Raw genomic sequence first — 27357 nt, 5'->3', positions numbered from 1 at the left:
ATCAAGTGACATATTTGTTACCAATGATATGCTGTTGGGGTATGATGGCACCACCAGGTCACTGAACCTGACAAGACAATTTTCCAGTCAGACTATTTTTCAGTCACCGTCTATAACCAGCATTGACTAGTTTGTTTGTTGTTTAACACGGCACTCAGCAATATTCCAGCTATATGGCGGCGGTCTGTAAATAATCGAGTCTGAACCAGACAATCCAGTGATCAACAGCATGAGCATCAATCTAGAAAATTGGGATACGATGACATGTGTCAACCAAGTCTGCAAGTCTGACCACCCGAGCCCGTTAGTCGCCTCTTATGACAAGCATGGGTTACCGAAGATCAATTCTAACCCAGATATTCACAGGTGGACCAGTATTGGTAGCTGGGGACCTTTTCTAACCCTAGCCATAGAAGTTCATAGCACTACGCCATTCGTAAGTCTATGATAGTGAGTGATGGTTAGTTTAGGAATATGCCCCTTTAGCAATATTTCAGCAATATCATGGCGGGGGACACCAGAAATGGGCTTCACACATTGTACTCATGTGGGGAATCAAACCCAGGTCTTCGGCGTAAAGAGCGAACGCTTTAACCACTAGTGGTGTGGCGATTCATCGATAGGCATCGATACATAGATCCATGGGCCGCCGATACAGTGAATCGATACAAAGTTTTACACTGTCGTATATCCCGATACGATACTTCAAATGGGCAACGATACATCGATGTTTAACTTTGAATATTGCCGAATCGCGATATCTGTCAAGAAAAAAGACTCACTTTTGTTTGATGATTAAACATTTGCTTACCCGGTACTTATTTTCCCTTCATAAGTAAACGTTTTCTCAGAAATTCTTGCGTCAAGAACTGTGTCCGACATAGCGCTCACATGTTATTATCATTCACAAAGTCCGTGTATAAACTTAATTATCTCGTTTCCGAATGAACATTGAAAAAAAAACACTGGCGGAATTTGACGAAATACTTTAAAATGGTTTTGTTTTGACATTCAGGTGTTTTATAGTAGGTGTTAGAATTAAATATTTTAGTATCGTGATACGTATTGTATCGTCAACCTTATATCGAGATTCGTATCGTATCGCAGCTTCAGTGCACGATACTTTGTCAATAGATCGTGATGTATCGTATCGCAAGTTGTATGCAAATACCAGCACTATTAACCAGTAGGCTGCCGTACTGCCCCACAAGTCTATGATAAAGTTTAGAGTTACATCATAGTGCTACACACACTTTGTGGATCGGCACCCTGGTATCCCAGCCAGAGTTATCCTTGAGTAAAGGTGCTGCACATACCTTCTGGTGGTTGGCTATATCCTTCTGGGTCTTCGTATTCTGCTTGTTCTCCCACTTATCCTGGGCCAGACCGAAGGCCTGCGACACTGTCAGAGTGACCGCCTGTGCCTAAACACATAGGAAATTGGGACTGAATATGGATGGTCTTTAAAATACAGTATGATTACTCCGATAAATGCAGCTGACAAACGTCAGGAAAAATTTGTAAAGCGCCCCTAGATAGACAGTGAGTGAATTTAGTTTTACGCTGCTTTTAGCAGCATTCCAACAATATCACGATGGGGGACACCAGAAATCGGCTACACACATTGTTTTGTACCCATGTGGGGAATTGAACCCTGGTCATTGGCATGACGAGTATGATTAAGGGACACAATTATTTGTGGTGGTGGTGTAAGAGACAAAGACCATCCATTCATCCTTCAGAATTTTGATTCCCTTTTTATAGTCCACCTACTCTCTAGAATAAGAATCTGCTTGGGTTACAACAGGACAATATGGGACAACTCCATATGTGCAATGCTTGTGTTTGATAGTGAAATGGGCTCAGGATGAAAAATCTAGTAATTATTGATTCAAGCATGCAAAGTGATTCCTTAACAGATAAACACATTCTTGTTTTGCATCATATACGAAGTAGATCCATGAACTTAACTCCATCCAGCGATAACCGAATGATTAAAATCCACAGTCTAACATGTACTACCACTCAGAATCAAAATAGTTACTTTTTGTCTTGAAAATGCATGCAATGCTTTATACCATAACACTGATATTTCAAACACTCTATTCACTTCACACCACAGCCAATATGAATGCATTCAGCCCAGCAAGATTGATTCTGGAAAATCTGATTCAGTTTTTGAAATGTACCTTATGCAATCCCATAATTATTGATTACAGCACATTGTTACCTGACAACAGTAAGGGAAAAATCCTGTGTAAATACATGTGTGTATGAAATTGATTAGGCAGCACTTTTTCAGTGTTTTAATGCAAATAAGATCTGTTTAATACCAGACTTTGGAAACACAACACAAAATGATACCACAACACTGTGGTAGATGACACCAACAAGTAAATAAAGAAGAGAAGAATAGATTTTTTACAGTTACCATGGTAACCATGGTACAAATATATAGGCGAACATAACTTTAAAAATGATTGACATATATGAATCAAACACCTATTACAATGATATTTTCTTGTGTATAATCAATAAAACTACACATCCCACGTTGGGGTATACATTTCCTGGAACGATCCAGAAAGACTGACTGACTGACTGAGTTTGGTTTTACGCCGCTTTCAGCAATATTCCAGCAACATCGCGGCGGGGGACACCAGAAATGGGCTTCACACATTGTACCCAGGTGGGGATTCGAACCCGGGTCTTCGGCGTGACGAGCCAACGCTTTAACCACTAGGCTACCCCACCGCCCCGATCCAGAAAGAACAAATGGACCAACCTGATAAAACATCATGGTTGCACGTGAGAATAACAATCAGATGCAACTTGGATACAACATATATTCAGGGAAAGAAACCTTTCAAAATTTCCCACTAGACCACAGGACCAGTGATTGGACAATAATTAGTGGTCCTGTCTGTACTTCACTGGTCCAAAATAAGGTTTATTTAACTATCAATACAAAATTCACTGGCCACTAGGACCCCTGCAAACTTATCATTTAGTGGTCCTGATGAATTTTTACATGCCAGGGACCACAGGACCACACTGTTATATTAGGCACATTTGCACTCTCCTTACCAATTTCCTTTTGGCGCAGAAATAAGCATGGCATTCCATTGTCTCATTGATGGAGTTCCTGGCGATGAAAGCAAACACCTTCTCATGGTTTTTGTCAGCTGTGCAGAAGGAGATTCTACAACAAACCGAAGCAGGTGAGATACACTCACCATCAACAAACCACAGCTGTTGACATGATCAAACAAGTGCAGTAGCAACAACACTTCTCTCAAATGCTGGGCAAATACCAATATTGATCATGATGATAAAAACAAAAACATACACACTTTACTTTTGAAATATATTTGCGACATTGAGGCAGAACAAATGTTAATCAAATCCATGTGTTTAAGCCTCACTCAGCGACATTCCCTGTGATCATTTCATCACTTACTTGATCAGTATCGTGAGCTAGTGAATTGGGTTTTACACCGTCTTTAGCAATGTTCCAGCAATATCACAGCAGGGGATACCAGAAATGGGCTTCACACAGAGCACCCAAGTGGGGAATCGAACCTGGGTATTTGGCCCTTTAACCACAAGGCTACCCAACCTGTACTTTGACCAGTATAGGCTACCAGGGTCCAGTTCTAACCCGTGATTGTCACAGGACATATATCATTGTTTTTATGGTGACTGTTCAACAAGGAAGTTAGTCAGACAAGTAGTCTGTCCCACAGTTCCTGAACCACATTATTCAGAGATGCCAACCCTATTTTTGGCCCAAGTGTAATACTAGAGGTCAGAAAGTGTAATTTGGACCTAAAAAGTGTAATACGTGTCTGCCGATCGCTTCAACATGGTACACGGTTTCACGAAAGGAAGATTCTGGGCAGAAACACATGTGACCAATCACAATGAAGCTCCATACATCGAAAATTGTTGGTCATGTGACTCAAAATACTTTTCCTTGCAAGTTAATAGAAATGAGTGCGATGCTAAGAGTAAGCGATTCCTATCGGTGCAAGGCCATTTCTGCATCCCTGCACCTGTGCGTTTCGAAACACTTCCCTGTGAAAATCTATCCACTTTATTGATTTTCGTAAAACGAGCAGAAAAGCGTAATTTTCGCAGATTCAGTGTAATGGCGTAATTTAATGGTCAAAATCATAATAATTACCCCTAAAGCGTAAGGGTTTGCATCTCTGCATTATTTTCCATCCTGCCCAGGTCTTACTGCGAAGCTAAACTCACTCACTCACACGTTATCCCAGTTGCATGTCACAATGACCTAAGAATAAACAGATCTATCTTCAAATGTTATTCCAGATTCTGACAAATATGTTCCACATGAAACCCAACCCACATGCTGCTGCATGCCCCTGTATAGATTTCTACAATGCCGATTTGTAAACAGCCACATTCATGGAATTACGCACTCCATAACAAAAGCCTCGCATTGTTTTTTTACCATTCCTTGCCAATGTTGGGAACCCTTTCACCATGTGGCTTCATTCTGCTACTGCCAGTTCCAGGAAGTGCCACGCCCACTGACCTAGCTTTTAACACACATTGACCTATTTTTTGACAACAATTGTCCCACTTGTTGAGTTTCAATGAATGTCAACACAACTATGTAGTGAATCTAGACTAGAAATATTCATTAATACATGACATGTTTTTAACAACTTCTTTTTATTCTTTATACAACATTTCAGAGCTAATTCTTGCTAATTCATCTTGTATTCATCTTGATGAAGGAGCAAGAATTAGCTGTATAAAGAATAAAAAGAAGTTGTTGCCCATAAAAACTTGTCATGTATTCATGTTCGTCCAATTTCTAAATCCCTTTCAACTACATTCAAGAACTAGAAATGTTCAAGCTGTGACAGCCATGTGGCATCATCGGTCAACCAACATGACCAACTGACCTGTATATAGACATGTCAATGGAGACCTCTTTGGTCAGTAGGTCGGTCATTCGGATCCCTGTAGGGGAGACAGTTAGAGACACTTTCTTCAGCTTCTTGCCAGCACTCTTAGCCTGAAAGATAATCACTGATATTAATGTGATGCTATCTTGTATGAGTTTTGATGAAGGTCGAGGCATGAGAGTAAAGTAAGATAATTGATTTTGATTTTACTGCAATTTTTGCTGTGTTTGTTCTTGGTGAGTCAATCTCACCGTTTAACTATAAGTGGTAATTATGTTCCTACCTGATAAACTGTATTAAATAAGAAGTAGTAATGATAACCATGTTTTTACCTGATATGCAGATAAGTTCAGTTGTACTAAATAACAATATTTTCATTAGATAAGCACATAAGTTGTACTAAATATACTTGTGTTGGCCATAGATCAGAGTGAGTGAGTGAATTTGGTTTTACGCCACCAGTTTTCACAGTCACACATTGTACCCATGTTGCAGAGTTCGAAATTTACGCTGGCCCTGTGGTCCCTGGCTAGTAGAAATTCACCAGGACCACTAAATGTTTCCACTGGTCCTGGTGGCCAGTGAATTTTGTATTAATAGTTAAGTAAGTATACGAATGTTATTTTGGACCAGTGAAGTACAGACAGGGCCACTAATTATTGTCCACTCAATGGTCCTGTGGTCTAGTGGGACAGTTTAAAAAGGTTTCTTTCCCTGTGTTGTTAATCAAACCCAGGTCTTCGGCATGATGAGCAAACGCTTTAACCCAGGTCAGAAGCAGAAACAGAATTGTACGACACAATATTTTTGGAGACTACTTGGTAACGGTATTTCATTGAAAACTATGTAAAACCGAATTTGTAAATATCATGTATATTGGGATTCTCTATTATCGCGGCACGCGAAAACATCGGGAAAGCAGAAACACCACGCCCTGCATCGGCTGTTTACATATGCAAATTACGTAAAATATATTCATCGCTCTTGAAAAAGTCATCTATTTCATTTGATTGTTATGTGTAATCGGAGAAATATTAAAGCATTCATCTTTTCAGTAAGTTCTAGAACATTTTGAAACTAGTATGACCCCTACTGCCATTACATCTAGCATGAATCAAAACTTTCTTCATCAAGAGCAATCCTGCGACAACTATAAGGTCATTTGCGTATTTTCCGTGCTAAAAATATAACAGGAAGTGACGTATTATGCAACTTCACTCTGCACACGGCAGCAACTTGTATGGTACGTTTTAAGCCGGAAAAACAATATTTTGTAACGTTATTGTTACCGTGTATCCAGATGAAAAGAAGTTTCTGATGTTTGGGTTAAAAACATGATGATATTACTAATGTGAATGAAATTCCTAAATATTTTTTAATGATCAAACTATTTAGATTCGTTACTTGTCTTAGTAAACATTTCACAGTGTCATCGGCTTGTACTGTGTGCCATAGTAAGACAATAGCAATACCTCGATAATAGAGAGTTGCTTCAATTTCCGGGTCAAACGAGACAATCGGGATTGCCGCAATGGTATTAAACGAGTTGTGACCATGTGTCACATTATTTGTGACAGAAATGAAGATTAAACATCAGTCAACTGAAAATATATAAAACATGCTAAATGTCAGTAGCCGTTCTTAATCCCGATGGAGACAACATTAACTACCGCGATAATAGAGGGTCCCATGATACCCTGAAGTATTTACTCAATGCTAAAAAAATTGAAACTTGGTGATGGATCAGAGCAACTAAATATTACTAAAATTCAGCAAATTTAAAGCAAAAACATGTTTCATGTTTACATGTAAACATCGTTGTTCTAGTTTATTGATTTCAACGGACACAAACACTGAACATGTTAAGTGTTTTTATTTTTGTATGTGAATTGTTATGTTTCCTTTCTGTACCATATTCCCGACAAAACAATTACCAGAGAACTTATACACTGTTGCTTCCTACCATATGTATGATAAGCAAAAGAAGTTGGATCCTGTTATGACCAACACAGGTCTTCCTTGCTGTCTACGTACTAACATAATCACAAATATTTCTATCCTTATCCACATAGCAAGGGTAGGTTTTGCAAATATTTAAAATCATATTGGTATATCATGAATATATTTAAATCAAATTTGTGCAGTAATATTTTAATTGGATACAAAGCATATTTGAGAAAGCAAGTATGGGTACATGCACAGCAAGTTACAGCTGAGCAGTGTTTCAGGCAAATTGTGACAAGAAAATGACAACAACAGGTGCCTGGTGCATAAACATGGACTGACTGAGTGAGTTTGGTTTTACGCTGCTTTTAGCAATATTCCAGCAATATCACGGGCGGGGACACCAGAAATGGGCTTCACACATTGTACCCATGTGGGGATTCGAACCCGGGTCTTCAGCATGACGAGCCAACGCTTTAACCACTAGGCTACCCCACCGCCCCACATATACATGGAAATACACTTGTTTCAACTGCAGAACAAATACTGTAAACCATCTCAGTCCAACCTTACATTGTATCCATGTAATTCATGCATATTTGACTTAACAATTTTTCAAAATACTCCCAAAATATTTTGATACAAGTCACATCTGACAAAATATGAGGGTACCTTGAATGAATTAATTACTAAATATAAATTAGTTTGTTTGCTTGACTGTTGTTTAATGCAGCACTCAGCAATATTCCAGCTATATGACGGAGGTCTGTAAATAATCGAGTCTGGACCAAACAATAAAGTGGTCAACAGCATGAGCATCGATCTATGCAATTGGGATACGATGACATCTGTCAACCAAGTCAGCGAGCCTGACCACCCAATCCCGTTACTTGCTTCTTACGACAAGCATGGGTTGCTGAAGATCAATTTTAACCCGGATCTTCATGGGTTAAATATATATAGGTACAGATGCACTGCATCAGATTACTTACAACGCAGGACAATTTCACAAAATGTGCTTTCACAGCCCTTGCTCCATTTAGAAATAATAATTGAAATATCTTATTGACAAAATATTTTCAAGACTCAGAAATTTAGAAATGATTCCCCAAAACATTCATTGTGAGTCATCATGATTCTCATTTTTCGAAGTCTATGTAAAACCCTGCTACATCGTTTTGTACATGTCCCCAACTTTCTCCAGTGCCTAAGCCCTTTGTTTCAAATTTCAATGCAACACAAACACTGTATGCAACAAAACCATCAACAAGTTAAAGGAAGTCCGCACCTTATACCATATCAGTAACAGTCATATCTTCCTGATAGGCTTGTTGACATAACCGTGATAACAGGATTCTCTACCAAACAATGGCTCATGATCTTTAACCATCACTCAGGGCTCCAGATAATTTTTCAACATCAGGAGTACCGGAAAAACTTAAGTACATTTAGAGTACTGAATGGAATTTAAATGGAGTATGTGATCTTGTGTTTCGTTTCATATGTGCACCTGTTGTGTAAACAGGTCAATATGCAATAAAACAATACTTTTCAGATAAGTACATCTGTAAATGATTCTAAGTCCGTAGACCATTGCTGTGGTGCGTATCTGCTACGTTTTTATTTATTACCTACCGCATCGTGCATATTTTTTATCCGTACATACGCCGATACGGCCCTATATGGAGCCCTGATCACTCAACATGATTGATATCATCAAAGATCATGTCTACTGTCTAAGATATCGTCACCTCCATAAGGGTTAGAAATTAATTATCATATCACTAGTAAACAATAACAACATGCTACTAGGTTGCCTTAAACTGATAGGTTATAATACAATTGGAAGTCAACCAGGAAAAAGTTTTTATCTACCTGATATTTAACCCCTAGTCTCCCACAAATGTCACTTGTTGTCAGTTGACAGTAAGGAACCTATAATCCTCGCAGGAATAACAAATTTCTGAACTAACCACCCCCAAATTAGCCACCTATTACAACTGTCAACAGCTGTGACAGCCAAGCATGGTTGTACACTTGGTCCGGTCTAGTAAACTCATACTTGGCGGTCACGCAATTTGGAACCAGAACTGGTTCTTGGATATACGCTTGTCACCGGAACTGGTACAGGAAGTAAGACTTTACAAGCCCTATTCTAACAATGACCTACACAGGGAACAAGGATTTGGACAGAGTCTACTGACCATAGCAACAATAGTTTGGACAGCCCGTGAACTGATGCCATCTCCGTAGCTCTCATCATCAGGCAGTTCCTCCACTAGTATAGAGCCCAGGTACTTCATGTAGAACGTCACACCCTGATCCACAACCTCATTGTTCTCCGACTCTCCCCATCCTTCGCCAAGCTCTGCAGCAGAAACAACCAGAACATTACACACCACAACATAGTTCACGGGTCAAGAGAAAAAACATCTTCCCTTGGCAAGGGAGGAAACATACTATAAAAATCCAGTTTTCACCCTCATGAAACTAGTTTGAAGTTTCAGAGTTATGCTACAGAGTGACTAGACTGACTGACTGAGTTTGGTTTTACGCCGCTTTTAGCAATATTCCAGCAACATCACGGCGGGGGACACCAGAAATGGGCTTCACACATTGTGCCCATGTGGGGATTCGAACCCGGGTCTTCAGCGTGACGAGCCAACGATTTAACCATTAGGCTACCCAGAGTGACTAGACTTGTTAATCCAGCCAAAACATAATGCTGAAAAATTTCAGCCTACTGGTAATATTGCCAATGATGGAAACAGGCCTTATGTAGAGAGTTAACTCCCTTTTTCTAGGGAGGATGTCTTATGTCCTTGGCTTGACCCCTTGCTTTTGGAAGATGGATTAGGCTTGTAGTTAAAACATGGGATTAATTATCAAATTCACAGGTATGGTGTATGAAGATTTTTGTTAATGCCTCTTTCTACTTCTGGATTGCTATGTCCTAAAAAGCTTGTATTGTCAACAACAGTAATCACAACTGAAATCTTGTGTTACCATGGTTATGTTCAGTCAGTTAACAGGGAAACACATCACATCACACTATTGGGCCTAAAAGCGGTTTAAAACCTCTCTCAGTCACATTCTTCCAGTACATTATTTCAAAATTAATTTTTTTAGTTAAAGCAAATCATAAACACAAAACACATAATAACAATTTAAAAATCAGCATACAATGCATTCTTAGGTTGTTGACTGAACTTATAAAAAACAAATTCTACTTCCTCTTCAGTGACTCACAGGCACTCTTAAAGATTAAGGACGTCTGTTTGTTAGTCTGTCTCACAGTTCCCGAACCATATTATCTCTTCCCATCATCGAGGTGATTGGGCATTCTACTCGTTAAAGTATTCGCTTGTCAATGTCATGCCAAAAACCCAGATTTGATTCCCCACGTTGGTAAATGTGTGAACCCCATTTCTGGTGACATCCGCAATGATATTACTGGAATATTGCTAAGAGCGGCATAAATGTATTATGTCGAAGTATTTATTATCTCATAGAACATGGGAGGAAAAACAAAGCATAAAGAATTTGGCCTGTTTGCTATTATTTCAGAACAAGAGCAGATTGTTTACATACCAGGAAAAGTCCACCATGTGATAAGCCTACACCAGCAGTGTAGTCAATGGAGCAGAAACGTGTACTTATGGACATTGTTTACAAACAATGTTCTAGAACGGTCAACGATCTATCCCCTATAAATATGTTATGCATGATTTGAATTCAATGAGCAACTTTTAGCATGTTTAGAGATAAAAAAATGCTGTAACACATGAAATGATGAAAAATGGTGTCTGAAAACTGAAAACATTTACCCTCCCATAACCGCATGTCACTTTGTCCCCCCCCCTACATTTTAGCAATGAGGAAAAATGTCTTTGAGTGGCATTTTAGAAGTTGGATATGTCTTTCAGTAAGTTAAGATACAATTAAAGAAAGAAACATGTTAAAACGCATTGTTATCAGATGAGTAATATATATTCAGGTGACATGATTTGACCAGAATGAAATTTAAGGGGGGATTCGGGTTGAAGTCCTTCCGAATTTAGAGAGTGACATGCTTCTTTATTTTTATCCCGCCGTCACTGATAAACTTTAGAGGAGTGGTCTCTCTGGGTAAGCATGTCAAATCGTGTGACTTCAAATGACATTGGTTACATCTGGTTTAAAGGGATTCATGAAAGTAAATTTTGAACCCGAGTGAGATTAAGACAATATAATTATCGTCGTGATGTATGGGACAAAATATGTTACGTGTCAGTATTCCACTCTTAACAGTCTAGGCCACTGCTGTGTGTATGTACCGATCATGCTGATGGAATACCAAATAGGTGACATTTCCACACGACATAAACAATGAGATTATACCCGCATTCCGGTTGGAGATGATTCTCTGAAAACAATCCAAATAGTCCACATACGAAGTCAAGTTTAAAGATGAGATATATGTCATTCATATTCAAACTTAACTTACTTTTATGTCTTGATTTGCCTGAGACTGTCGGGCTCTTTCGAACGGCCCTCAAAAATGCGTCCATATTGAAACAGGCAGTGCGTACTGAAGGGAACTTTCAATGTCTTGGTGTCAGTGTAGCTTCCGAGCTCACATACACAATATTCTTGCTTTAGAGATGTTATTCAAAGCTATCTACGAGCACCCTGAAGGTAAGTAAACTCCGCAGACCTCAATACACGGCTTCTTTGCCATTATGTATCATCGAATACTGGTGGTGGTAGTCACACACGGGCATGTCCATCACGCGATGAAAGAGTTAGGGGAGGTAACTCTGCGTAAGTGTTTATTGACAACCGCAAATGCCATGAGAATGAATCACTGTATATCTCGACAGCCCGACAGTTTCTAGTGCAGTATATGCTTTGAAAAGACAAACAAAATAATATATGTATTGAGAAATAAGTATTTAAAAGCGTAGCTTCTTTATGCAACCTGCACTGACAAATTGATCACGATTAATCACTGCTTTAAGACCAAACGCACTTTCAATTGAACGCACTTATTTCACACACCCCAAACTGTACTGTACCAGATAAAGCAATTAGTTCCGGTACAAGCATTAATAGTCAGCTAATCTTTTTTAAGGCCGTGTGTGCATAAACATCATAAACATCATTGTTCCTGTCTGTGTTGCCTGTGTATACAGTAATTGCAGTGATTTAATTTGAAAAGTGTAAATATTGGCATATTATTGCATTTGTGCCGAAAATGATGGAATATATTATAATTCACTTTAAAATACTTAGGTACATTTCTTCCGATGATACCATACACGCCTTACGTAATTGATGTAAAACTGTCTCTAAAATAAACTTATCTGGTCATAATACATTATGTAAGAATATGTTACCTGCATATGTTCCTGAAAAATGTCAATAAAACGTTCACGTTGACGATATGTCATTTTAATCATGACCAAACGGCAAAAATACAAACAAAACAAAAAAGAGGCAGATGTGCAATGTACTCTTCGGGTGAAAATCCACTGGACTCTACATGTGAAATATCCGAGAGAGTGTGTGAGTTTAGTTTTACGCCGCACTCAGCAATATTATAGCTATATGGCGGCGATCTGTAAATAATCGAGTCTGGACCAGACAATCCAGTGATCAACATCATGAGCATCGATCTGCGCAATTGGCGAGACCCTAGGAACAATCAAATGGTTTGAGTACCTGATTATGAATACAACAGTTCAATGTCCTAACCCTGCAGGACTGGAGTGAGTGAGTTTAGTTTTACGCCGCTTTTAGAAATATTCCAGCAATATCACGGCGGTCTAGAATTTATAATTGGTGACTTGTCTAAACTGTGACAGTGTCGTCGTGAATATGGTTGTCATGAACTCAGCAATATTCCAACAATATGGCGGCGGCCAGTAAATAATCGAGTCTGGACCACACAATCCTGTGATCAACATCATGAGCATCTATCTACGCAACTGGGATACAATGACACGTGTCAACCAAGTCAGCGAGCCTCACCACCCGATTCCGTTAGTCGCCTTTTACAACAAGAATGGATTGCCAGTTCTAACCCGGATCTTCACGGGTCCGATATACAATGAATTCGGATAAAGATGTTTGGTGTTTGTTTTATGCAGCACCCCAAACATGGGCTAGCCTCTGAGGCGTTCCAAAACTAATACATGTACTTTTGACCGGCAGTTTGGATCCAGCGTAAATGGATATACAAAGTGGAATTGTGTGTATAGATGAATTTAGAAGGCAGAAAGGGTATATTTAAAACTTAAGTATGCCTACACAGTCATGTCGTCATAATCTCATATAACATCATAAACCCATATCCACACCCTATATAATAAACCCACATCACCCTTCCACAGCATGAACCCATATCACCGCTCCACATCACGATTCCAAGTCACCACTCAACAACAGAAACCTAACTGAGCCCTCCACACCATAAACCCATATCCCTCCCCACCACCTCCACACACACGCACGCACGCACGCACACACACACACACACACACACACACACACACACACACACACACACACACACACACACACACACACATATCACCCCTCTACGTCAAAACTGCACCCTGTAAATTGAATATCGTAACTATATTTTGTTGGCTGATGCTGTCGTCATGTCATAATATTTTACGACATGATTCGTTTCTCTTGCAGCCTGTCAACCAGTGGTTTTGTTGATCAGAGGCATAAAACAACATTCCCCCACACGCTTACTGCCCCTCGTTCCTGTCACTCTGGCCGATGTCAGCAGAATATTAGATGGACCCTCAACCAGAGAAATGGTCTCTGCCTCGACACACACCCTTTACTTGAACCAGAGATCACGCAATGTTATAGTAGCTTTAAGGAGATTGTAAGTACTACGTCCTTACGAAGACAAACGTAGTGCTACGTTGACTTATGAAACGAATGAAAAGGTTTAACAAACCTAGGTACGAAGCAATCTGAAGTTCAAACAGCACATACATACGCACGCATGTACGGACGGACGAATGAACGCACGCATAGTGGCAGGCAGACACGCACATACACACACGCACATACATACACAACACACACACTCACACGCATATACATACACAACATACACACTCACACGCATATACATACATACTCACACGCATATACATACACAACATACACACTCACACGCATATACATACACAACATACCCACGCATATACATACACAACATACACACTCACACGCATATACATACACACTCACACGCATATACATACACAACATACACACTCACACGCATATACATACACAACATACCCACGCATATACATACACATATACATACATACATACACAACATACACACTCACACGCATATACATACACTCACACGCATATACATATACAACATACACACTCACACGCACATACATATATACTCACACGCATATACATACACAACATACACACGCATATACATACACAACACACACTCACACGCATATACATACACACTCACACGCATACACAACATACACACACGCATATACATACACAACATACACTCACACAAATACATACACAAAACACACACTCACTCGCATATGCATACACAACATACCCACGCATATACATACACAACATACACACTCACACGCATATACATACACACTCACACGCATATACATATACAACATACACACTCACACGCATATACATACACAACATACACACTCACACGCATATACATACACAACATACACACTCACACGCATATACATACACAACATACACACTCACACGCATATACATACACAACATACACACTCACACGCACATACATACACAACATACACACACACGCATATACATACACACTCACACGCATATACATACACAACATACACACTCACACGCATATAAATGCACAACATACACTCACACGCATATACATACACAACACACACACACGCATATACATACACAACATACACACTCACACGCATATACATACACAAAACACACACTCACACGCATATACATACACAACATACACACTTACACGCATATACTTTCACACAACACACTCACACACACAACACACTCACACACAACAACACACACACACACACACACACACAAACACACACACACACAACACACACACACACACACACACACACACACACACACACACACACACACACACACACACAAGAGGAATGACCGCCTCCGTGGTGTAGTGGTTAGAGCGTCCGCCCAGAGAGCGGAAGGTCGCGGGTTCGATCCCCGACCGCGTCAAACCAAAAGACGTTAAAATATGGTACTTGTTGGTCCCTGCCTGGCGCTCGGCATTAATGGGTACAACAAGGACTGGTCGGCTCGGAGTCAGAAAAATGTGTCTGAGTGGGGTATTCATGCTTCACTGTGGCATGGTATCTCAGTGGGCTAGCACTATAAAACCAGCTTAAGTCTGGACTAGTACAAGCAGCCGCACATACACATACACACGCATGCACGTCGTCATATGAGCGAAATATTCTCAAGCACGACGTAAAACCCAATTTCACCTCACCTCACAAAAGAGGAAAAAGACTTCAACCACCAAAACAGGAAACATAGATCAGAATCATTCAAAATATAACATGGTAAACGGTATGTTTTCTTTTTATTTGAGACAAATGTATAGCGAATGTCATAGATAAATAGTCAACATGTCCATGTTCAGTCGGAGGATCACAGTTAATGACCTAACGATTTCTCTACCTGTTGATACATTCTCACACAAGAGGTGTCAGCCAAGGGCAGTCCTATACAGCGTCGTAACTACAGCGACGTATGTTTCTGTGGGCAGCCCATCTTGACCGGCAGGTCCGAGACCGCCTTTAAGACACAATCATGTCTCCACTAAGAACTACACAGTCCTCCGCGACGCCATGGTTATAAGCACTTGCATGGTCAAACGTTATCCAGATTTCCAGAGCAAAATAGCCACCTGGGATATGTAGAAGTAGGCAAAGTTCCTGGTCTCGTGGGTGACGTAGCTGCCAAAGTTGCGACCGACGACGCAGTGCCAGGTTGGGTTGTACCTCTTGTCAAACTCCTTCTTGATGTGGGCGGCGATGTCCTTTTCAATGTTGTATTTCTCAAGAGCAATCATGGCGCAGTCAACAGCATCTTGCTGTTGGTCCTCGCCCATGTCGGCGTTCTTCATCACAGCCTTCTTCTCAGACATGCTGAAACGAGAGGAACAAGGAAGAGTAAGAAACGTTGCTTAAACCTTATCAAACGAAACTCCTTTTACTTGGTAAATCCAAGAACGACGTTTCGCGAGAAGTAGCCATGAAACTTCGTCAAGTTATACTCGGAAATATTTCATGTCTTCATGTTCTGAAAACTTCTTAAAGCTTCCAGGAATCCATTAAGATAACGTAAGTTGATACTGCAGTCAGTAATAAAGAATTTGATGTAAGTTGATGGTGTAAGTTGACAATGTAAGTCAATAACAAAGAGTTTAATGTAAGCTGAATATGTAAGTTGATAATGTAAGTCAATGATAAAGCGTTTGATGTAAGTTGATGGTGTAAGTTGATAATGCAAGTCAATAATAAAGCGTTTGATGTAAGCTGAATATGTAAGTTGATAATGCAAGTCAATATTAAAGCGTTTCACGTAAGCTGATGATGTAAGTTGATAATGCAAGTCAATAATAAAGCGTTTGATGTAAGCTGACGATGTAAGTCAATGATAAAGAATTTGATGTAAGTTGATGGTGTAAGTTGACAATGTAACTGAATAATACAGAGTTTTATGCAAACTGACGATGTAAGTTGATAATGTAAGCCAATGATACAGAGTTGGATGTAATCTGATGATGTAAGTTGATAATGTAAATAAATATTCACGAGTTTGATGTAAGCTGATGATGTGAATTTTTGTTATCATGTAAGGCAATAATAACGAGTTTGATGTAAGCTGATGCTGATGTACGGTTGCTAATGTGAGTCAATATTCAAGAGGTTAATGTAAGCTGATTATGTGAGTTTGTTTTGATCATGTAAGTCAATATTCAAGAGGTTCATGTAAGCTGATTATGTGAGTTTTTTTTAAATGTAAGTCAATATTCAAGAGGTTCATGTAAGCTGATTATGTGAGTTTGTTTTGATCATGTAAGTCAATATTCAAGAGGTTCATGTAAGCTGATTATGTGAGTTTGTTTTGATCATGTAAGCTGATTATGTGAGTTTGTTTTGATCATGTAAGTCAGTAATAAAGAGTTTAAGTGTAAGTTGATAATGTGAGTTGAAAATGTGATAATGTAATTTAATAATGAAAGTTGATGACGTCCGGACACGGCAGGTGTCGATCGTTAAGTCGGTTACTCGGCCTGCACTGCCGTCAATTCGTACTGGGTGGGGTTCAACACCACGTGGACGTGTTGCTATGCAACTGCGGTCAGGGTTAGTAACGATGAAATAAAATGTAAATGTTGTATAACGTTCCAGACACTTAGCTCCTTCCCGTGCTATTATTCACACGCTCCACTTACTGGTTTTCAAACTGGTAGGTAGGTTTGAATGAAGCCTAAGTTCACGATGACACTGCTCGAGAGCGAGCCATGGAGCAAAGTGTCCGAGTTGTAGGGCAGTACTCTTTTTAGTGGTCGACGCGTGGGCCAGTTTGAATGGCTAAAATGCTGGACAGTGCTTGGTCTCTTTGTCCACGTTATGACCACATTAGATCAGCTGTTCTGTCCAAAGATGAGCTGTATCTAATGTGTCCATAGATCAACTATTCGGATCGGGTGGTCAGGCTCGCTGACTTGGTTGACACATGGCATCGGATCCCATCGGATCGATGCTCATGCTGCTGATCACTGGATTGTCTAGTCCAGACTCGATTATTTACAGATCACTGCCATATAGCTGGAATATTGCTGAGTGTGGCGTTAAACAACAAACAAACAAACTATCGTAAGGAATCATTTTGAAATATAGACATGCATATACTTACATTGCAAATTTCAAAACTTTCCCGAGAAGCCTGTGTCCACTGAAAATCTCTTACGCAACAAACCCATATCAACAAATGTGATAATGTTGAGAGTATCTGTATTTTGATTGGTTGATCCAGAACGTTACTTCAGGCGATTGTAACAGCCCGTCATGCTTCAGGCGTACCTTGCAATATGCCTGCATGTTGTTGAACCATGTTTAGCACAACCATTCAGGGAACTTGTAGGTCATGAGAACAACACTGGCTTGCATATTACATGGCACCCATTCACAACAAAGTGACATTTTTACTGCCGACTGAAAATACAAGGACTGGCGGGTTTTTTAATATTCAACTGACGCTAACCCGAACCAACCGCCTAAATTAAAAATGCCGATGTAGGGTATAAAAACAGAAGATTCAATAGCTACGTAGACGCTGTCACGAAAGTAGGTGACGCTGTGACTATGTGGCAGGGAAGCTTGACGACAGTAAAGGAGTTATTTTTTAAAATTATTATTATAGGATATTTATATAGCGCACATATCCACGCAACTAGTGCATGCTCAAGGCGCTGGTATGTTCCCCTCGGTAATTGGATGTCAATCTCAACGGCACAAGGTATTATCTATCTCAACACCCCGGGGAGTATCCAGCTCTTGTCGCCACTAGGCGCACCGAGTTATTGTGGCTTTCTCATCCTAACGAGGTACCCATTCACAGCTGGGTGGACTGGAACACATAGTCACTGTACTTTGTCCAAGTTTACTGCACGTTGCTGTACCCGCAACTAGGTGTTTGCACGTATTCATGTGGCCACCATCTGGTCATTTACCAACGGATTCGTGGGTTCTTTTAAGTGCACAGGGTTGTGTACTGTACACAAGCATTGGCGGATCCAGTGTGTGTGTGTGTGTGTCAGTGTGTGATGTGTGTGGTGTGTGTGTGTGTGTGTGGATGTGTGTGTGTGTGTGTGTGTGTGTGTGTGTGTGTGTGTGTGTGTGTGTGTGTGTGTGTGTGTGTGTGTGTGTGTGTGTGTGTGTGTGTGTGTGTGTGTGTTTCGAAACAACACAGCATGAGACCCAGGTCACAAATTTTGGGGTCTCCATCGGGATTCGACCCCGGGCCTTTGGCGTGAGAGGCCAGCATGCTAACCACTACACCACTGTGCTCCACAAATGTGTTTAAATTTATGTTCTGTCTGTCAATACTAACAACAATAATGTGACGCTGCATCAATCTTAATTATTGATGTTTCAGTTGGGTTTCGTTGCAAATGATCGTGATGCAAGCACTCGTTTTGATTATTCAAGCACTCGTTTACCCCTGATTTCAAGGCAGAGGGGGTGGGGTGGTGGTTAGCTTAAATAGTCGTGGTTGCATGTCGTTTACTACTTGTGTTAACTGCGTGAATATACAGCTGGGAAATGTGAACGGTTCCTGGATTTAAACCCACAATCAGCGGCACTCTCCTACCCAGAGTTCCATGCGGCAAGCCAGCATAGTTCCTCTGCCACAGGCCACAAAAATGTGACGATTCGTCACATCTTGCCATGTCCATTCAATATAATGTACATATTTCTTTTACTCTTTTATTTTTGACGAGTCTACACATCTAACTAAACATCTTTAATAGAATGGTTTAGTTTCACTGAAAAAACATCAAAAACATGTAACACTATTTCGATTTGCGTAGCGATCCTTTGTTTACATAGGTTGTACGGCTCCACGTGCTGTCATCGAAGCTGATGGAGAGCAAACGATGCAGCCAGTTTGATATCTAAATATGTACTGTCATAGACCTTACTGTCGCAGTTGTGGAAGAATATATATGTAACAATGTAAACCATTATGAAGAGAGCGCCGAAAAGCTTTCGTGAGTCCAGTCTCTTCTTATTATGAATATGCGCGTTTGATTTCAAACAAGAGAAAAGTCCGGTCACGTGATATGCAAATTAGCCTGTGGCAGTGATGTTATGTTAAGTCATCGCTGTGCCGGAGTGTGAATCAGCGGATCTTGATAGTCAAGGGACGCAACTCTAGATTACAAATTGTGACGAGTGAGACCATTCTAGAGCTACCTAAAACCGGAATAGCAGCATGAACGCTCGAGGTTGCATACTTTCAACTTCAGATTGCAGGGCGGTGGGGTAGTCTAGTGGTTAAGCGTTGGCTCGTCACGCCGAAAACCCAGGTTCGAATCCCTATGTAGGTACATGGTGACAAGCTTATTTCTGGTGTCCCCGGCCGTGATGCTGATGGGTATTGCTATACTCACTCACCCACTACAATTATAAAACTCCTTGTGACGTGCAATATATTCATGGGGCATTTTGATTTACTAAAACAGTGCTCATACGGGTTAAGTCCATTTCTGGCCACCAACCAGTGATGTTGCCGGAGTATTGCTAAAGCCATGTAAAATGATACTCGCTCACTACACACACTGCTTTCTATAACATCGTTAGCATATGACAAAGTAGGACGAGACTTGCTCCTTCAGAGTATTTCATACCCGTGAAGATCCGGGTTAGAATTGGTCTTCAGCAACCCATGCTTGTCGTAAGAGGCGACAAACGGGATCGAGTGGTCAGGCTCGCTGACTTAGGTTGACACATGTCATCGTGTCCTAATTGCGTTAAACGATGCTCATGATGTTGATCACTGGATTGTCTGGTCCAGACTCGATTATTTACGGACCGTTGCCACATAGTTTGAATATTGCTGAATGCGACGTTAACAACAACCAAAACCAACCAACCAGAGTATTTCAAGCTCTCGTAAAATCACAAATGCGTAAGAGGTGTTGTGAGGAAGATAGGTTTCCACAACATCTAACATCTATCCACGACATATGTTCTCTTTTAGTGAAGATAGAGTTACTTTAAATTGATGCCGTTTTTAAAATCAGATTTCATGCGTCACGCATGAACGTATCATTGCGCATGTCATTTTGATTTATACGTAACTAATTACATATATAAATGACCCTGTTAACCTCAAGAAGGTTAAACACATTCCTGATTTAGGCACAGAGTGTCATTCCCCCAAATGAAATGCATCCAGGTTGTGACAAGCGCAGACTATTTGCATTGCACAAATAACACCCACCCGTGAAGATCCTGGTTAGAATTGATCTTCAGTAACCGATGCTTATCCTAAGATGCGACTAACGGATCGGGTGGCCAGGCTCACTGACTTGTTTGACACATGTCATCGTATCCCAATTGTGTAGATCGATGCTTATGTTGTCAATCACTGGATTGTCTGGTCCAGACTCGATTATTTACAGACCGTCGCCGTCACATAGCTGAAATATTGCTGAGTACAGCGTTAAACAACAAACAAACAAACAAACAAACAAACAAATGACACCCGAAACCACCAAACACGACCTGGCCCTGATCGAGAATGCACGAATTGGAAAACAAGTTTGGATTGTTTATATTTAATTAACTATGTAAAGTTGGTGTAAATTTGTCGCGGAAGGAGGGATAGATCGCGAGCTGTGTGGTGCTGACGAAATACACCCGGTTGGACTTCTGATTTGAACGGATTGGTGGGGTAGCCTAGTGGTTAAGGCGTTCGCTACGAAGGCCCGGGTTCGATTCCTAACATGGGCACAATGTGTGCAGCCCATTTCTGGTGTCCACCGCCGCGAAATTGATGAAATATTCCTAAAAGCGGCGTAAAACAAATAGTTTACACCAGTGGGATAGCGGGTTAAAATACGTATCCAATATTCATGCTTGTCGTTTTAGTAGTAGTTGTGGTCTGGTTCATTGGAAATGTTTGTTGTCTTTCCGTTATAACCTTGCTCGTAGGATTATTTTGTTCCGGCTAATGTATGTGCGTGTCGCCATGAGATGAAGTGACTATTGCTGTTGCCTTAAAACACCATTCGCTCACTCAAACGTATCATCAGCAAATACTGATAAAGTAATATGGAAACTCAGAGAGACAACACTTCAAATTCAGTTGCATATGTTCGACCATTGCGCTTGCCGTGGTATGATAAACAATACACCTGTTTTATTTCGTAACAATATGGACTCTTCGTGACATGTGACATTATAGACCCTTTCTTTTACGTGACAACATAGACCATCGCTGATAACCAACAAAAGACCCTCCCTGTCACGAGACGATAGACCCTCCGTGAAACGTGGTTATAGACTCTCCCAGTTACCTGGTTATAGACTCTCCCAGTTATAGACTCTCCCAGTTATGGACTCTCCCAGTTATGGACTCTCCCAGTTACGTGGTTATAGACTCTCCCAGTTACGTGGTTTTAGACTCTCCCAGTAATGGACTCTCCCAGTTACGTGGTTTTAGACTCTCCCAGTTACGGACTCTCCCAGTTACGTAATATAATAGCTATGTACAAAATGCCCTCAGTGTAACGTGGCCAACTGCAGCCAGTAGTGCAGATTTTCTGCAACTTTTTGCAATCTCTATTCTTCCCGAGAACCGACTGGCTCAGGGAATACATGGAACTCGTATTGGACCGTGAGCTCCTCCGCCTCTACCACGCACGCACAAACGCACGCACGCACGCAAACACACATTACCTCACTCTCACACCACAGACACATATTCAGACACATAGGCACTGTCCACAGACATTAGCGCAGACACAAACTCTCTCGTACGCACGCCCGCCCGCAAGGACGTACGTACGCACATTACGTTAGGGCACTGAAAACAGTCGCCGAAACACTTCCAACGTAAGGTCCAAAACACATACGTGATAGCTGTATCAAATACTTCACCTTCGATAAAACATTTCTCGTTTCTTTCATGTTCAGTCAACACCAATCATGGGTGTATATTTTCTTTTCCCGACAGAACAGCTCAAGTGGACGTCTTGGTTTAAGTCTATCCGACCTGAGTTCATTTTTCCACAAAAGAGTACACATGTTTGAATGAATGAAGTTAACGGTACTCCCTACAGAACCACGAGGTGCCATGTGCCGTTCAACACAGAGGGGCTGAATGCATGAATATGTCAATAGCCGACCATCTCAGTGTTTGTACTGGCGAGTCTAAATATTTGCTCTTCGTCAATAGATTTCAAAGAACGTTTATACACCATTATGGTATATGATACAGAATCCGGCATCTGTGTATCATCAGATATCATCATGACACCACATACGACGTTTTCCAGTATCAAGTTATAATTCAAAGTGTGGAGAAAAGACCCTCTCTGTCACTAACTAATCGAAACCAGAGGAGATCCGGGTTAGAATTGGTCTTCACAGCAACCCATGCTTAGCGTAAGAGGCGACTAACGGGATCGGGTGGTCAGGCTCGCTGACATGGTTGACACATGTCATCGTATCCCAATTGCGTAGATTGGTGCTCATGATGTTGATCACTGGATTATCTGATCCAGACTCGATTAAATACAGACTGCCGTCATATAGCTGGGACGTTGCTGAGTTAAACAACCAACCAACCAACCAACCAACCAACTGTTCATACAACAAAAAAGCGGTTCTCTTCGCTACATGAGGACATGTACAGTTTCTTTTGTGTTGAGTATACTCAGGACAAACTGAGGTAACACTTCAACAAGATTCCAACGCGCCATCAATCAACAAATTACAGCTTGTAAGAGAGGATTTGGCCTTTGATAGCAAGAAAAAACCACTTGTAGATCAAACATTGCATTCCCATCCTGATTTACAAATGTCAGTTGGAGTTTCTAGGAGTGTTCGAGACTTTGCTTCTCGTAAGTACAGGGCATAGGCACGTCCACCTGTACGTGCAGCTCGTCAGTGAGTGACTATGGTTTTACGCCGCTTTTAGCAGTACTCCAGCAACGTACGGCAGAAATGGGCTTTGCACGTTGACCTCATGTGGGGAATTGTTGTACCTTGAGTTGGGTTTAGGATTTGACAATTTCACTTTGTAGAAAGTGATGAAAATGTGAGCTGTTCTTTCAAACCTAAAACGTTAACTTTATGGAAGATAGTAAAATAGGGATTTGAAAGGCATCTAATATTTAGAGATACAACATGAATTGTCTTAAAAGAGCGGGTTTTATGTTTTGCATAAATCATACATGTTAATGACATGTGCATAGATATACAAAGATATACTTTTTGGTTTTCTGCTACCTTATTTTGGACCAATGAATATTTTAATAAGTGAATGCAAACAATGTAATTTTAAATATAAATTAAATCATATAAAACAACAATAAATTTTGAAATGATTCAGGGGGAACTCACAAGCTTTACGAACGCTTCACTTCACGAAATAGACCGCGAAAATGTACGGACATCTACTTTGGATAACTGGGCCCCGTTCCTCAAAGCGATCGTAGCGCAAAGTTGATCGTAACTCCCATACTTTAACATAGACTTACGACTGTTGTAGCGCTACGATCGCTTTGAGGAACGGGGCCCTGATAGTCACATCAAAATAGTTTCATTGCATTGTACGCAGCAGATACAAACGGCTGGACGAGCGAGTCAATGTTGTTTAACGCCGCACTGTGTCATTTTCAGTATGGCTGGAGTTTGAATGCCAACTTGAAGCAAATATTCTTGGACTGACAATTTTTCACAGTCTAGTTCCCTTCAAATAGGACCCAAGGTGTCTTTCAAAACTGTTGTCGTCGTTAATTCGAAAGAGTGAACGACTTTGTGCTTAACACGGTTGTATATCTGTTTCAGGCAATGGTTTTAAAGACGTTTAACATTTCCTGATGCATTTGACACAGACAGACCAGTGGTTGAAAGTATGAGCAATCCATTCTGCTTGCACGTTACAAACATTGGCTTAGCCTGATCAGTGGGTCCTAATGACACGAATGGGTCTTTTCCTCTTCTACATTCTCATGTGGAGATCCTTTGACTAGGCTGACAGGACACACACGTGCACAAACACACACTCAGACAGACAGACAGACAGACACTTTATTCGGTAATATACGGCCTTATGGCCCATTTTACAGTTAATATATAATGTATTTTTTTTAATGTCACGTGAGCACAAATTGAAATAGTTATCTAGCAATAAATATATGTTTTAACAATGTTGCAACTGCATGTATAACAAGAGGATTGTGAGAGTTTAATAAATTTACCATTAACATATTGTTTTTATGGACATGTTTAATGTGTGGAAGATATTTCTCTCTCAAATCTTTATATTTATCACAAACTAATAATACATGGAATTCATCTTCAATAAAACCCAATTTACAGTTTGCACATTTAATTTGATCAATATCGTCTTGTTTATACCTTCTGGAAAAATTGACATTAAAATTGTGTAGGGAAAGTCTAAATTTACACATGGCTCTTATCAAATCCTTATTTTCTAATGATGTTAAATACTTCTCTGGTTCTATAGCTGACTTAATCTATTGTGCCAGGTTTAATAATACATATCTTGTAATCTTTGTTTTAATGAAAATATAAATAAGTCTTCATCACCAAAGTCTTGCGCAATCCAAACAAAAGAATACCCACAAGTAAACAGCAAAGATCTAACATTTGAAACCCAGTTAGAACTGGTCTTACCATTATCATCAAGAGTTTTTAATAAATTATAACATTGATAAAGTAAAACGTTGTCGTTCCATCTTTAGTAATTTACACCAATATTTAACCACTCTAACTTGGCTGAGAATAAAAAGAGGATAACGCCCTGTATCGCCTAAAATGGCCTTATTTGAAGCAAACATCCCAACCCGTAAAAAGCATTTAAAATAAGATGATTGGACTTTCTCTATTGCCTCATTATATTTTGTGCCCCATATATCTGCCCCATATAACAAAATCGGCGCAATTTTACCATCAAAAATAGAACATGCTGTGGAAAACGGAACATTTACAAGTTTTTTGAAAAATGTATAAACTGGAATGACAGCTTTAGAGGCTTGACATGCTAATTGTTTACAAGATACTGACCATGATAATCTAGAAGATATAACTAATCCTAAATACTTATAATATGTCTTAATTTCTAAAGGAACATTGTCATATGCCCAGTGTTCATGCTTAGCAATTTTACCTCCATTTCTGAATACAATGACATTTGTTTTTGTAAGTTGACTTCTAAACCCAATTTCTACAAAAGGAAGACAGTACATTTAATTGTTTCTGCAGGCCATTAACAGTATATGAAAACATGACAACATCATCAGAAGTAACATTAAATCAACAATATCCTGTGTCACAAATACACCATAACTACACTCTTTATATACTTCTGTTACAAGTTCATTAATGAAGAAGACAAATAAAGCTGGGCTTAATATGCAACCCTGTCTCACACCACTAGAAGTGGAAAACTCTTCTGTTCTACCAGATGAAGTTTTAATACAAGCCTTTACAGAAGAGTACTTGTTACGAATGACGTTAAACAAGTTTCCATGACAACCTTTAGTAAGCAGTACATATACCAATTTCTTTCTATCAACGGAATCAAAAGCATTTTTAAAATCGATAAAAGCACAATAGAATCTACCTTTCGGCTTACATAAATATTTTGAACACAATGCTTGCAATATGAATAGATTATCAACTGTTGAGTAATTTTGGCGGAAACCGGCTTGACATTCTGATAAAAGATCATTTATATCTAACCAAATTCTAAGGCGCTTTTCTATGACAATAGTGAACAATTTACCTGTGACATTCAGAATAGAAATACCTCTATAATTGTTGGGGTCGGAACGTTTACCCGACTTAAACAAAGACTATATATGCACACACTCACTCACACACACACACATACACAGACACGCGTCATATAATAGAAACACGTAGCCACGGGGATGTGAGAAAACATGTCATAATATCATTTGTTTCAGCTTGTTTCTCACTCACAAACACGCAAATACACAAACACACTCTGACACACAGGTCTCTCTCTTTCACACACACATGAGGGCGTGCGCGCGCGCACACACACACACACTCTCTCTCTCTCTCTCTCGCACGTACGCACATACGCGCACGCACGCACGCACACAGACACACCAGAACGTGGGACTTCTAGTATGACATTTCCATAGTACAGCCAGTCAGCTGTAATTACCACAAATGTCAGTCAACCAGCTCCCAGCGTATGGCCGTTAATACCGACGGGCAAAGTCCCTGGCGTGTTTCAATACCTCGCTCAGACCTGAAACATGTTCTTTACAGTTAATGTGGCCATACTAAACCCCACTTACTTATTGATGGACGTGAATACGCTCAATATGAATCAAAGCAATCACGTGTGAAAGGCATGGGCGGAACAGCTTGGTAAACGTCTTTTGTAACTTGGTGTATCAACTCAATGTATAGTACATTGTGTGGTGTGTTATTGCCTGTTAAATTCCGTGAGAGTCGTACCTTAAGGTTCAGAGTGTCAGTTATATTTCTCCCTATCAATGTACAGCAATACGTTAATAATCGGTTATGTATGGCAATGTGGGTTACATGTCATAATTTCATTCTGTTGGAATAGACATGTG

The 27357-nt window shown here is 40.1% G+C and overlaps 2 protein-coding genes across 3 annotated transcripts in view; both read right to left on the bottom strand.

Annotated features, from left to right (window-relative positions):
- LOC124266830 (low density lipoprotein receptor adapter protein 1-like) overlaps positions 1-11859 on the bottom strand; it is a 36915-nt gene extending 25056 nt beyond the window's left edge. For both annotated transcript variants that reach the window (XR_006895866.1, XM_046701632.1), the window contains exons 1-5: positions 11371-11859; positions 9089-9252; positions 4938-5050; positions 3088-3202; positions 1317-1424 (exon numbers count right to left, since the gene is read on the bottom strand). Coding sequence is in view for 1 of the 2 variants with exons in the window: in XM_046701632.1 (XP_046557588.1) it covers positions 1317-1424; positions 3088-3202; positions 4938-5050; positions 9089-9252; positions 11371-11434 (564 nt within the window). In the remaining variant the exon portion in view is untranslated. The remainder of the gene's footprint in view (positions 1-1316; positions 1425-3087; positions 3203-4937; positions 5051-9088; positions 9253-11370) is intronic.
- Positions 11860-15532: 3673 nt separating this feature from the next.
- LOC124266832 (dynein light chain 1, cytoplasmic-like) lies at positions 15533-18000 on the bottom strand. Its single transcript, XM_046701636.1, has 2 exons — positions 17895-18000; positions 15533-16117 (listed from the first exon to the last, which is right to left on the bottom strand). Exon 2 carries the CDS (start codon positions 16114-16116, stop codon positions 15847-15849), a length of 270 nt encoding a protein of 89 aa, XP_046557592.1. The 5' UTR covers position 16117; positions 17895-18000; the 3' UTR covers positions 15533-15846.
- Between the last annotated feature and the right edge of the window lie 9357 nt (positions 18001-27357).

Source organism: Haliotis rubra, unplaced genomic scaffold (assembly GCF_003918875.1).
Source record: "Haliotis rubra isolate DU_JTF1 unplaced genomic scaffold, ASM391887v1 Scf1280, whole genome shotgun sequence".
Classification (NCBI taxonomy): Eukaryota; Metazoa; Mollusca; class Gastropoda; order Lepetellida; family Haliotidae; genus Haliotis; species Haliotis rubra.
The sequence above is the reverse complement of the archived record's forward strand: the minus strand, read 5'-3'. Positions and strand labels throughout refer to the sequence as shown.